The following is a 12,926-nucleotide window of genomic DNA, read 5'->3' as shown; positions in this document are numbered from 1 at the left end:
GGGAACACATGTTCCTCAGCATATGAGAGTCGAGTTTGTTACCGAGTGCATTTTCTTTAAAATACAGTGTGTACAGCAAACATCTGGATGCCTCCTACTGTGAGAAATCTTTGAGTAGGCACTGAGATTTCTTAAACAGTTAAGTCACAAAGCAGATGTGGGGGTCAGCATTTCACATTTTCAATTGAGTATCAAGTGACAGTTACCTAGAATCATTAATCTCAAATTCTCATTTTTAAATGGGAAAACCACAAAATTCTCCCTTTCTATAACCATACAATCTAATTATTCATACCTCAAATAATTTCAGGTCTTATTTTATTTCTAAATGACTTCTTGATATCAAACTTCAGATATAATTGATAGGCATTCATTCTGCTATTTCTGACAATGAGAGGGAAAATGGTAAAATTGATGATAAATAAGTATACTTCATTTTTTTCTTATAAATAATAAGGCATCTACATATTTGTGTAGAACTTTGTGTTTCATATATGATCTACCGTAAGAGTATCACAATTATTGTGAATATAAATAAGACAACATGTTCATGGAGGCTAAGTGACTAAGGTTACTCCATTATTATGTGGTGTATGAGGAACTAGGTCTTCTGAGTGCTAGTCTAGTTCTCTTTCAAGATATCATTCTACCTCAAAAGCAGTCTATTCTGTTGATTCCAGATGGCGGGAGGCCAATAGATAGGCTAAAAGGAAATGTATGGAGTCAAGCAGTATGGGAAACAGTAGGTTAAGTTAAACATTAAACAGGTTTCTCTTTGCAAAACTCCCCTGTCTTTGATAAGCTAAGGTGTGTTGTAAATCTCCAAGAAGAGTATACAATGCACAATGATTCCCAAGTACATTTGACCAGGGGACCATTTTTTTTTTTCATGGAGACCCAAGTCTAATAGTCACAGAACATACTCCAGGAAACACAAGCTTATTGGAACATGTTTGGGCCCTATTAATCCATTTCTATGAGTTTATGCTAAGGAAGAGCAAGTTGCAGCAAGTTGCAAACTTGCTCTTGAACATCAAGTAGCTAAAGCTAATGGAAGAAATTATGCACTAAAAAAGCTTAACAGAAGGCTTCAAAGGATGGCTTGAGAAGATAAAGTAAAGTATTATAATGAAATGTGCAAAGACCTGGAGTTAGAAAACCAAAAGGGAAGAACACGTGTGGCATTTCTCATGTTGAAAGACCTGAAGAAAAAATTCAAGACTTGAGCTGCAAAAATGAAGGATTCTATGGGAAAAATAAGGAACGATGCAGGAAGCATCAAAAGAAGATGGAAGAAATACACAGAGTCACTGTACCAGAAAGAATTGGTCAATGTTCAGCCATTTCAGTATGTAGCATATAATCAAAAACTGATGGTACTGAAGGAAGAAGTCAAAGCTGCACTGAAGGCAATGGCAAAAAACAAGGTTTCAGGAACTGACGAAATATCAATTGAGATGTTTCAACAAACAGATGCAGTGCTGGAAGTGCTTACTCATCTCTGCCAAGAAATTTGAAAGACAGCTACCTGGCCAACCAATTGGAAGAGATCCATATTTATGCCTATTCCCCAAAAAGGTGATCCAACCGGATGCCGAAATTGTCGAACAATATCATTGATATTACACACAAGTAAAATTTTGCTGAAGATCACTCTCAAGCAATTGTACCAGTACATTGACAGGGAACTGCCAGAAATTCAAGCTGGATTCAGAAGAGGATGTGGAACCAAGGATATCATTGCCGATGTTAGATAGATCTTGGCAAAACTGAATGAATGGTGTTGAGTTAGGAGTTGCTATGGTGTAGGAAATACACACCTAGGAATGTTCTGGATTCACTTAACTAAATGATGCAAACTTAGAGCTCTGCAGAATGTTCTAGGGTGCTGCATTGCCATTTCCAGGGTGCAATTCTTGACCCACAGGATCTGAACAAGCCATGACTGTGAGTGGTGGTAGTGAGAGGGGTGGGCCTGATGCCTGTCTGCTGTCAGTCTCCAATCTCCATGTGACTCCAAGCGACTTTAGCACCAGGTTAGCCAATGTTATCTGACCTCACCATCCAGAAAGAGAGGGAGATGGAGTGGGTGTGTTTGGAATAATCTCAGGAAGTCTAGTTTTAAGAAGATTCTCCCAGAAACTCATAATTTTGGGGCAAGGGGGGAGGGCTGGAAATTAAGTCAGGATTCCCTTGGGAATTGTCGCTTGGTAGCTCAAGTCCATCCTTGGGCTTTGCTACTTTCCTTGACCATTGTCCCCGCATTTAACCTCACAATGTTTTATGCAGTGCAATTAGTGGGACCATATGAATGTTGGTAGATCACTGAGCAAAGCCATTGCTCTTATAGAGAATATCTCTGGGCAGGCACTCAACTGATTGTGAGTCTATAGAGTAATTTTGCATAATTTTTTCAGACACTTAAGGGGTAAGTATAGTGGCTAATAACATGGTCTCTGGAGTCTAAAAGTTTTGGATTTGAACCCAGTTCTACCACTTCATAGCTGTTTGGCCTTTGGAAAGTTACTTAACTTCTCACATTTTCAGTTTCCCCATCTGTAAATTGGGAATAATACTCGACCTCATAAAGTTATTTCAAGGATTAAATGATATAACATATGTAAAAACTTCATACAGTGCCAAGCAGTCAGTAATGGTAGCTAACTATTATTATTAGTTGCTATAACTCTATAACTAAAAATACTACTCTGTTTTAAATATGCACGGTTCTTTAAAATATTCCTGAAGTTCGTAAAAAGTTGTCATTAATTAGAAACAATCTAATTAGGAAAGTACTAATCTATTTTACAGATAAACTAGCCAGGGAGTCATTTATTATTTCCTCCGAATTGCTGGGTTTTTGTAACTCCTAGCTCCAAAAGTCTTGTTGGCAGTATCCTCATTTTGATAATCTAGCCTCAAAGAATTCCACCGGTTAGCGAGGCAAGTTATTTCTTTCCTGAAACCACACGGGTTCCTCTAAACTGAGTCCCTGCTCTTCCTCTGTTTGATTTCTTAAAATAGTTTCTGAAGATTTTAACCACAACTGAATCAAAACTAACCAGCCTGTAATTTCCTGGTATGTCCCTGTTGCCTTTCTTTTAAAATAAAACACGCAAAAAAAAAAAAAAAAAGGCATTACTTTGGATAGTTTCCAGTATCTCAGGGTTTCAACTAGAGCAAACTGGAAAACGTCTGTGAAAGCTTCTCTAATTTCACTTCGTTCTTCCTTGGGAGGAGGCTCTGGGTTATTTGTGGCTTCATTATGATGTATTCTCAAATTTAGGCACTTTTAATTTCGAGTTGTTTTAAGACAAGTTTACCAATACCATCTCTCCGTAGTTCTTTACTGCATATCACCCTTCTTTTCAATTCTAGCACATTAGAAAATAAGGCAACTGGTACTAAGGATATAAATTAGAAAAAGAAAGAAGTGCTCTCTAAAAATACCTAGGAAGATACAGATTAGTTTTTGAATCCACGTATTAAAGCACAGTGCTCGCTTTGGCAGCACATACACAGATTAAAGCGAAATGGGAATACTATGCATTCGGACCTTCTCCTAAAGCCTATGCAAATGTTCTGAACTCAACACAGACATACAAGATAAGATTTAGTTTGGTAGATTATTTAAATGGTTAACATTTTTTTTCTATTATAATCATTTTTCATCTTTTTTTTTGGTGATTAAATGTTTTCTTCCTGTTGAATTCTTAATATAATTTAAATATTTTGGTTCACAATGAGATGTTTTGGTTTTTTCATAAAATGTTTATAATTAATATATAATATAGAAGCTGGAGTTAAAAAAAAGTAAAAAATAAAATATTCAGATAATGACCAAATTAAAATATGGATTAAAATAGAAACCTAGGAATTCATTTTAAAATTACCATGAACATTCCAGGAATATAAGTGCTCAGTACATTGTAAAGTTTCAATAAATACTTGTTGAATTAATGATTGAACAACAGATTGATAATCATAGCATTTTTTCTTGCTAAAAACACTGAATAAATGTTGAGATAATGTTGATGTGTATAAGAAAAACTCACTTCTAAACATAATATCCTCTTATCAAAATTTTAAGATAACAGTAAAATCTAACTTATTTGGGATTAATTGCATGAGAGTCATATTCAGAAGTTCTGAGAAGCGAAAACGTATTTATAGAAATACAGTACATTTTCTTCTCGGTGTGCATATTTGCAAGTAATCAACAAGGTATTTTGAAACAGATAACTGTTTTCAAATAGATTCAACTCATTTTCAAAGACAGGCAGGAATTTGCACCCTAGAAATTCATATGCTAAATGCTTTAAAACTGTATTCTTATAAAAAATACTTTTCCTTGCATTATTATTTATAATATTAACTGGCTGGCAAGGTTTCTTCATGGACAAAGCAAAAACAGTCTTAAGCTAACATATTATACATTGTTAAAGTTAGTGGAGTCTAAAATAGTATTTTTATTGAAGTTCACAATTGAAACTATTCTATGTACCATTACTTTTAAGAAAATTTTGATCGATTCAAACAGGATCAGCTATACAGGGATATATCACATTTGTTCCACTGCCCACACCTTCTCCCTAGTATTTTCTATAATTATGGCTATGGATATTTTTAAGCGTTCATTTTAAAAAATGGAATTCCAAAAATTAAACATAAAAGATACTTTTTGAGTTATACAGATATAGGAAATAAATTAGCATTTGAAAGAAAACATCTCTATAGATCTCAGAATTTCACCCTAGATTCAGGAAAGAGGAAGAGACTAGCGAAACACTTTTCTTTTCCATTTTCTAATCCACAACATGGTATCAGTTCTACATACTTTATACTTATTTTGCTTTCTGCCAAACTCTCTGGCTGACAAGCATTAACCTTAATTGTTCCAACTGACCCATTGAACAGTGTTGTTGAAATGAACATAGATTATGTCACTCCTCAAACAACTTCCTTAATCTTGCCTTTACCAAATGCATTTTCTGGAAAGGACTCTATTCCAATCTCTTTTCATCAATTTATTTAGCACTTACTCATATGTTTTCAAGTCATATTTGGAGGTGGTGCTTTGAGAACCCAATCTAATGAAGACATCAAATCAAATTAGATTACGCAATTGTTGGGTCTGAATTGCTTAAGGGGTTCTCTTACTACATCTATTAAGTGTTTTTTTTTCTTTTCTTAATATCCAAAATTCAAGTCTCAATTCCTATGACTCTGAAATTTTTTCAGCATAATTAATAACTAAGATTATTTCCATGTCTTCAGAATCTCATAACTGTATTATTTATTATAGTTCACATTTCAAAGAAACGCTGTGCAAAATAATAGTGCAGGGATATTTTTAAATTGTTGCTCGCTTAGAAAACTTTTCCTGAGCTGCTGGGATATTCGACTTACTGTTACTTACAATTTGTTGACTCATATCTAAAACCTTCTCCTCTAACAATTACTGACTAAAAATAGATGTCAAACAAGAAAATTGATACTCTTCAGTACACTAGGTGTACTTGTAAGTGCTGTGGGAAAGCACAGAGCAAACAGAAGGTGCCGGAATTTTTGCAGAAGTCACAGTCTAGTTTTCATAATCCAGATTCCCATAGGACACTGGAATTTAAACAGGCAAGAAAAAATGTTTCAGTACAAGTTTCAAATTTTCCAATTTTCCTTCTGCCAAGTCTTAACTTCCCTGGGTATTTCTTGAGGTATAATTCTTCTGTAGAGGGTGGAAAGAGCTTCGATAACTGAAAAACTACACCGTTGACTGTGTCTATGTGAGTAGAATTTTCCGACTGTGTCTATGTGAGTAGAATTTTCCTGGGGACAACACGTGCTATCCTAGTAAGATATATGGGAAATCTCACTGAAAAACATAAAGCACCATATTACAAATAGAAGGTGGTATTACTATTTTTTTCTATAATTATTCTGTCAAAAGTTCAATTCAAACAGGAAACTTAGATTTGGGGGTCTTACAAAGGTGAAGAAGGTATTGCTGGGATATTTTCACTTTTTCTTCTTCCATAAATGATTTTGCCTCTTCCACCTAAAAGCCTAAAGAAATAGCTTACATGTAAATCCATTTCATACACTCTCATGTGTGTTCACACGTTACATGTATACATGAAGAGGCATTTTGCTTTCTGAAAATATTTCCGGATTATTTGGAAAATACAAAACATCATTTATCTTGAGTGATAGTAATAGGAAATGGATATGAACTTGTCCAAACTTTACAAAAAGTATTTAAAAATATTTTTCAGATACAAATATGAATCTTTGGGAAATGCACAGGTTGATTTCCACAGGCAAATTAAATAAGAAATCCACATGTGAAGAAATAAGCAGGTGTGCAACGTGGGAGCAGAAATGATCAATTGATTGCTGCTAAAATATTCAGATTATTATGAAGGTGCAGATGTAGCCTATTATTTTTAATAGGCATTCCTCTCAAATATCCTATAAAATGTTTTAAATAGTAAGACCCTGACTTTGAGGGTCTTTTGTTTCTCTCTCTTTTTATGTTTACTTATCCTGACTCCCTGCTACTTGTCTCTTCCTTGATTCTCTTCTTTGTTACTATTACATGGCCACAATCTCCTGGTTATTGTCACTATCTATATATAAGGAAAATATTTTTAATGGATTTGTCTTTGATAAATCATAATTCTTCCAATAGATTTCTGGGTAGCCTTTTCCGTAAGATGTTGAGGTGACAGCTAAATTTGTCAGGTGACACTTAATGGTAGGATTATGAGGAGAGGACAAACCCCTGGGTGAAAGCTGGCTCGATTTCACTCACTGCTTGTTCTCTTTAGGAAACCCACTATGCCGTGGCACAGTACCTTCTTTTCATTTTCCCGTCGCTGCTGGTCCTTAAGTTTAACCTGGAGAAGCTGAAATTTTAAGAGTTTCCCTATCAGTGGCAAGGTTAATTTCTCTCCACTGTCCATAATTGCTTTTGCTGCCATTAGCACCTGTGAAGAAACACAATATTAGGAAAAGTGACATTTTAGTCTTTGCCACAGTCTATCAATGATGAAGAGATAACATGGGATTTTACATTTTGTTCTATTTGTCTTATTGCAAAAGTGCCTCAATGCTGGCCAAAAAAATTAGGAAAAAATGCTGCAAAGCCATAGGGAGCGGCATTTACCCTTTTCTTTAATTAAATTGGGTTGTCTGACTTCTTTTTCCAATAAGGCAGAGAGTGCTTCCCACAGCAGTGTGAGGCTCAGGCCCCCCAAAAGAGATAGAGGAAAGGCAGGCAGGGCTGGCTCCATTTTAGGATGACCAATAGGTCAGCTTCATGCTACAGAAAGTCTATTGTTGTTTGGCAACTCTGACTTATTAGGACATTATAAACTAAATAGGGGTTTATAATAATGAAAATGGCCATGTTACCAGTCTTTTACTTCTTGGTGACCAAATTCAAATGAAAGACATAAGTTGCTTGACGCGGAGAAGCCATATGTATGCTGCCTCCTAGCCTCCCACAATTTAACATTGATCCTGTTGGTACGCAGCCTAATTGGGGTGAAATGAGGTTACTGCGTTTTCTTTGGGTGACGACAGCCACTAGGAACATACAGCTGTATTGTCCAGATGTGTGGCACTGACAACCTGTTTTATGACTGTGTTTTTTACAGCTTGTTTCCCCTAAATTTCGCACAACTCTCTAACATCTGGGCCCTTTTCCTTGGAGCCCTATAACCACTTTATTCACTGCAAAAAAAAAAAAAAAAAAATGATAATAATAAAATCACGTAAAATATACCATAAAAAGTTGCTACATGTTTCTCTTTATTCACGTTATCTCCCTAATAAAGTTCACCTATGCCGGAAGCACTGTCACAAAAGTAATCTAGTCCAAGTAGTTTTCGACTTTTGTTTTTAAGCAAGCATCAGACTTATTTATAACCTTGGGATGAATTAGGTGTTACTAAAATGTTCTGACATGTTGCTTTTCTCCCCCCTTGGAGCAATTATTCGTTGGGGCGCATATGGTGTCAATTTCAGACCCTCCGTCTCAGACAATGACCCTGCACACTGCATCTCGCTGAGCTGTGTCTTGTCTGAGGTTTATACCAGCTCTTGGTCAGGGCTTTCCTGACTGGTCCAGTTCCTTATGACTTTCCACTTTGCCAAGGGAAATAGCCCAAAGAAAAGGGGGTTGCTATTTTGCTTCTAACTGCAGAAGGTTCTGTGGATTCTCTCTTGCCAAAATGTAACTGGAGCTCTTAGAGACCACGTTGGGGTTTCCTGCATTGCATTGCATTGCAGAAGGTGAAAATCAGGGAGAGGACTCCTTTCAAGCTGCCTTTTCTAAAACCAAAGGAGCAGACCAAGCATCAGAAAGCTTTGCCTTATCTAAGCAAACACCCTCCATGAAACAGAGCTCTTTGCTCTTTATTGCAGTTCTGCTTCTGCAAACATGCTTTAGGGAAAGGGACACAATGGCTGTGATGCCTGGGAGCAGAAACACATAGCAATGTACCTGCAGAACTTTGCCTTTTAATGATGGCCAGATTCAACACTTCAGGGACTCCTGAGGGGACCACAGGTCACACATTTACTGTAAAATGAAAGCTGTCTGATTGGGCTCAACCCCAAGGGTAGATGTCAGTGTTTGGTTTGAAAGGGCATTTTTCAATACCAGTTAAACAGTGTGCTGACAATCCGGCTGCTTTGTGACATCTGGTTCAAAATATTCAAATTTCATTTTTTAAAGCTCGTAGCAGCCTAGTATGGGGTGTTTCCTTGCCAGCCAAATATAATGAAAGTGTTGAAGGGAAGTTAACACTGGACTAGATTACTGAAGGGTGGTTGTGGGTCTATTTTCCTGATGACCTGTGAAAACAGGATATTTACCTATGTCTGGGGTGGCTTGGGTGAAGCCTGTCTGGCGTCATGGTGATGGATGGGACGTCTCTGGAGTTGCTTTCCAGCCCTGTGTTTCTGTGAGTCTGTGACTGTTACCTCACTGTGTTAAAATGTACTCAAAACACAACAAAACATCCCAAGAGAAAGGCATTTTGCTGGCCATAAAAGTTATTTCTGGACCATCTGAAATTGTCTGTGGAGTGCTGGGTTTCAAACAAAAATCTAGCACAGCACCAGAATAACAGCAATATTCTGCTCTGAGGTGGGAGTCGGGTGGGGCAATGGGGAGATGTGAGGAGCTGGTATTGCCAGGTACCCGTGTTCTCATGATACATGGGCTTTGCGAGTTAGAGCAGTGGCAGCATTGAGGACAGTCTTGTGGTGGCTCCCTCCACCCCATGTAGCCTCAGGACGGCCCAGGCGGAGGGGGCTCCATGCCCAGTGCTTGTGGAGACAGACATAGCGGTGCATGTGGGCACACTTGTTCTCCCCCGGAGTGCTCCGAAGAGACTTGACTCCAAAGAAAGCCACTTTCTTTCCTTCCCCAGAGGGAATGCTACTGTGAATCCCTGGATGATTAATGAAGATGAAAGTCTGTCTATGCCGAACTCAAAATCTGAGACTAAAATATGTGGGTCCTCCCCAGGAGAGGCAGAGCAAGAAGGATATTTACAAATTAATTACAGTGAAAATTCTTTCTTCTCACACTCCATAATTCAGAAGTCCACCCAATCAGTAGCCAGTGTGTGGGGGGGTGGGGTGGGGGTGGGGTGGGCTGAAGATATTGGGCATGGGGGATGAATACCCAAATCAAACCAAACCCGTTGCCATCAAATGAATTCCTACTCATAGTGACCCTACAAAACAGAGTAGAGCTGTCCCATAGGGTTTCCAAGGAGCAGCTGGTGGATTCAAATTGCTGACCGTTTGCTTAGCAGCTAAGCTTCTGACCACTGAGCAACCAGGGCTCCTAGGGGATGAATGGTGAGGAGAAAATGAAAGCGGTGAACTGGTAGCAGTTGGGGAGTAATAATTAGACAAAAACCTAGGTTCCCAGAACTAGTCAGAAAAAGAGTCCTAAAAAAAAAATTTTAAATATGGGTACTCACCAAGACAAAATACCAAGTAAATGTGCCTGGCATGAGTTAGAAACAAACAAACAAAAGAATCCCAAGTTTTACGTGCAAATGAGACTCATTAAAACCCTTGCATTGCTATATTTTTTCTCAAATTTTTTTTCTTTTTTTTTGATGGCATGTTTTTTTAGTATTGGAATGCACGCTTACTAATTGAGTGGGTTTAAATTTTTGGTTGGTAACATGGATTTTGAGAAATGTGATCCGGTAATACAAGCCACCAATAAGGTGAGTGGCAATGTGGCACCACCGATCTGTGGCATGACAGTATGGCAATAGGAACTGCATATATAATTTATTGCAAGTGCCTTTCTACTAGGTTACATGGGCGACCTCTGGTTTTCCAAATATGACACAGAAAAACCAAAAACAAACCCATCAGGGCTCCCTAACTATCATACAGGAAAGCCATAATTATGTTAGCAAGCCTTATCTCACAGAAATAAAATGGAAAAAAGACAAAAGTTTACAAAACTAACACACCCAGGAAGCATGGCCTAATAGAATGCTCAACCTGCCCAACAATGAAGCTCCAACTCCAGTTTGCTGAGTTTCATGCGTTTCAAAAGGGACCTATGTTGACACTAAATGCATTAGAACCAGAATAATGTACTACTTAAGAGGTCCAGAGGCATAAAGTGGCTGTTATACTGTTAATCCAATAGTAACTAAAGAGTTGAAATGGAGAAAAACTGTTTTGCTAGATGAGGTTTGCAAGCGTCTTCTTGACCAACTCGGTTCAGGTCGCCAGGCAGTGGGCCTGGCAGGCTGGGTGGAAGGGTTTCAGCCAAGCTACCAGAGTTGCTAGGTTCTGGGATACAGCAGGAAATTGAGCTTCAGACTGCAGCTGAGGCAGGAGGAAATGTTTATATTTTAGTGTGCGAAGATCTTTATTTTGAGAGTATGGATGCCCTGTTAGGAAGTTCATGATTTTGAGCACACTAGAAAATAAAAACAGTTCCCTCCTTATTACTGCCCTGGCTCAAAGGCTTACGTCATATTTACCAGCTAAATGATCTGATCGAACACTAATATACCAAATGAGCCAAATTCTTCCTTACCTGGAGATTAGGCCTACCCACAAATACTAGTGCTCTTCCTCTCCCCTCTAATCTTGCCACTTCTCTGTAGTTCCTCCACCCAATAGTAAGCACCAGCATCTGCCTGAGCAAGAATTTAGAATGGCTCCACAGATTTCCACGGAAATCAAATCACACATGCACATATGTATCATACGTATATACATACTTACACATATTTGATAGATAGGTATGTAGGGAGGTAGACAGATAGAAAGAATGGATTCTCATGAGGTCTGCTGTCTAATTTCCACGGAGTGCTTAGGAGGAGGTATACAGAACAGCTTTAGTCACTGTTCAACTCGTTGCATGTTTAATCCCAGGTGAGTTCTGAGGAAGTGTGATGATCTTGGATCCTGGTTTCTCTTGCCTGGAATAGACCTTGGGGATGAGATGGTGGAGGAGAGGGCAAGGTGTGGTTGTGTGAGGCAGAGAGGGGAAGATGAGGGGAAAGGGATGGGCAGAGGAGACTTTTCCTTCAGGAGCTCCAAATAGCCACCACTTCCCCTCAAAGAATCCTTTGGTTTCAAAGCCTTCCTTGGGGGTCCATGAGTTGTAGTAACTAATAATTCACAGGCTTTAATCTCATATTTAATACATTATTCTTGGGCTAATGACTTAGGGTTGGTTCGGATATATAAAGATCTCAGCAAACAGGAGCCAGCTCCATAATCTAGAGTTTGACTCAGGCTAGACTAGCACAGGGCTGAGCAAAGAGGACGTTGACACAGGTAAGACCCAACTCCTTTTCTTCCTTTTTTTTTTTTTTTGTACCACATTCTTTTGGGGTAGCTCATTTCCTTAGTACATTAATATATTTCCTTAATATGTGAGTGATTAAATAACCATGTAGTAGTTCCTCATCATGGTAAAAAGTCCAAACAGTACATAAGGGTGTATGATGAAAGAAAATGCCTCTTCAACCCCCTCCTCCACTTCCTCCTTCCAGAGGTAATCACTGTTAACTAATTCTTGTATATCCTTTCATAATTTTTTCTATCTCTATTTAAACATATGTATTTATAGCCTTTTTAGATCTTAATACAAATGGGATTTTGCTATTCATGTTAAGTGGTTTGTGGTTTGTGTTTCTACATAAAAACATATCTGAAATAGCTATCTGTGTAGACACACATTACTTATGTTTACTTATCATTCTTTTAAAAACAGAAAGCATAGTTTTCTGTTTTATGGTGTTTTGGTCATTTATTTAACAAGTTCCATACTGATGGATATTTAGGCCATTTCAGTTTTTTCCATTGTTAAATGTACATGCATTTTTAATATACTTATATATATACTGTCAAAGAGGTATTTGAAATGTTTTGTAACATTTTGCTCCCACCAACACTATATGATATGAAAGAATCTGTTTCTCCAGCCCCTTCACCAACGCTGGGTATTCTTCAACTTTTCTATTTTTATGTCAGCGTTGATAGATCTTCCTGTGATGATGAACATGTTCTTTATCTGCATTGTCCAATATGGTAGCCGCTAGCCACATGCCGCCATTGAGTACTTGACATAGCTAGTGTACTGAGGCTAGCGTGACTGAATTTTTAATTGTATTTTTAAAAATGATTTAAATTTAAATAGCCACATGTGGCTAATGGCTACTGTATGGCTCAAGGCAGGTCTATACTATAGTGGAAAATGAAAAATAGAATTTAATTTAAAATTATGTTTATACTTAATCATCACTTTGACTCTATCACAAAACTGAAAGTGCCATCCTGTTTGGTATCATCCTTAGCAAATTTCATTCACGTAAGAGATGCTTACATATGTTTATTAAAGAACAACGGTGTATCAGATTTTA

The 12,926-nt window shown here is 37.7% G+C and overlaps 1 protein-coding gene across 2 annotated transcripts in view; it reads right to left on the bottom strand.

Moving 5' to 3' along the window:
• The window catches only part of SPAG17 (sperm associated antigen 17), a 259,459-nt gene that overhangs the window by 178,544 nt on the left and 67,989 nt on the right, over positions 1-12,926 (bottom strand). For both annotated transcript variants that reach the window (XM_064282366.1, XM_003409619.4), the window contains exon 4: positions 6,855-6,986. In XM_064282366.1, the coding sequence (XP_064138436.1) occupies positions 6,855-6,986 (132 nt within the window). The remainder of the gene's footprint in view (positions 1-6,854; positions 6,987-12,926) is intronic.

This window comes from Loxodonta africana, chromosome 3, assembly GCF_030014295.1.
Source record: "Loxodonta africana isolate mLoxAfr1 chromosome 3, mLoxAfr1.hap2, whole genome shotgun sequence".
NCBI lineage: Eukaryota > Metazoa > Chordata > Mammalia > Proboscidea > Elephantidae > Loxodonta > Loxodonta africana.
This window is presented reverse-complemented; position numbering and strand designations above follow the sequence as displayed.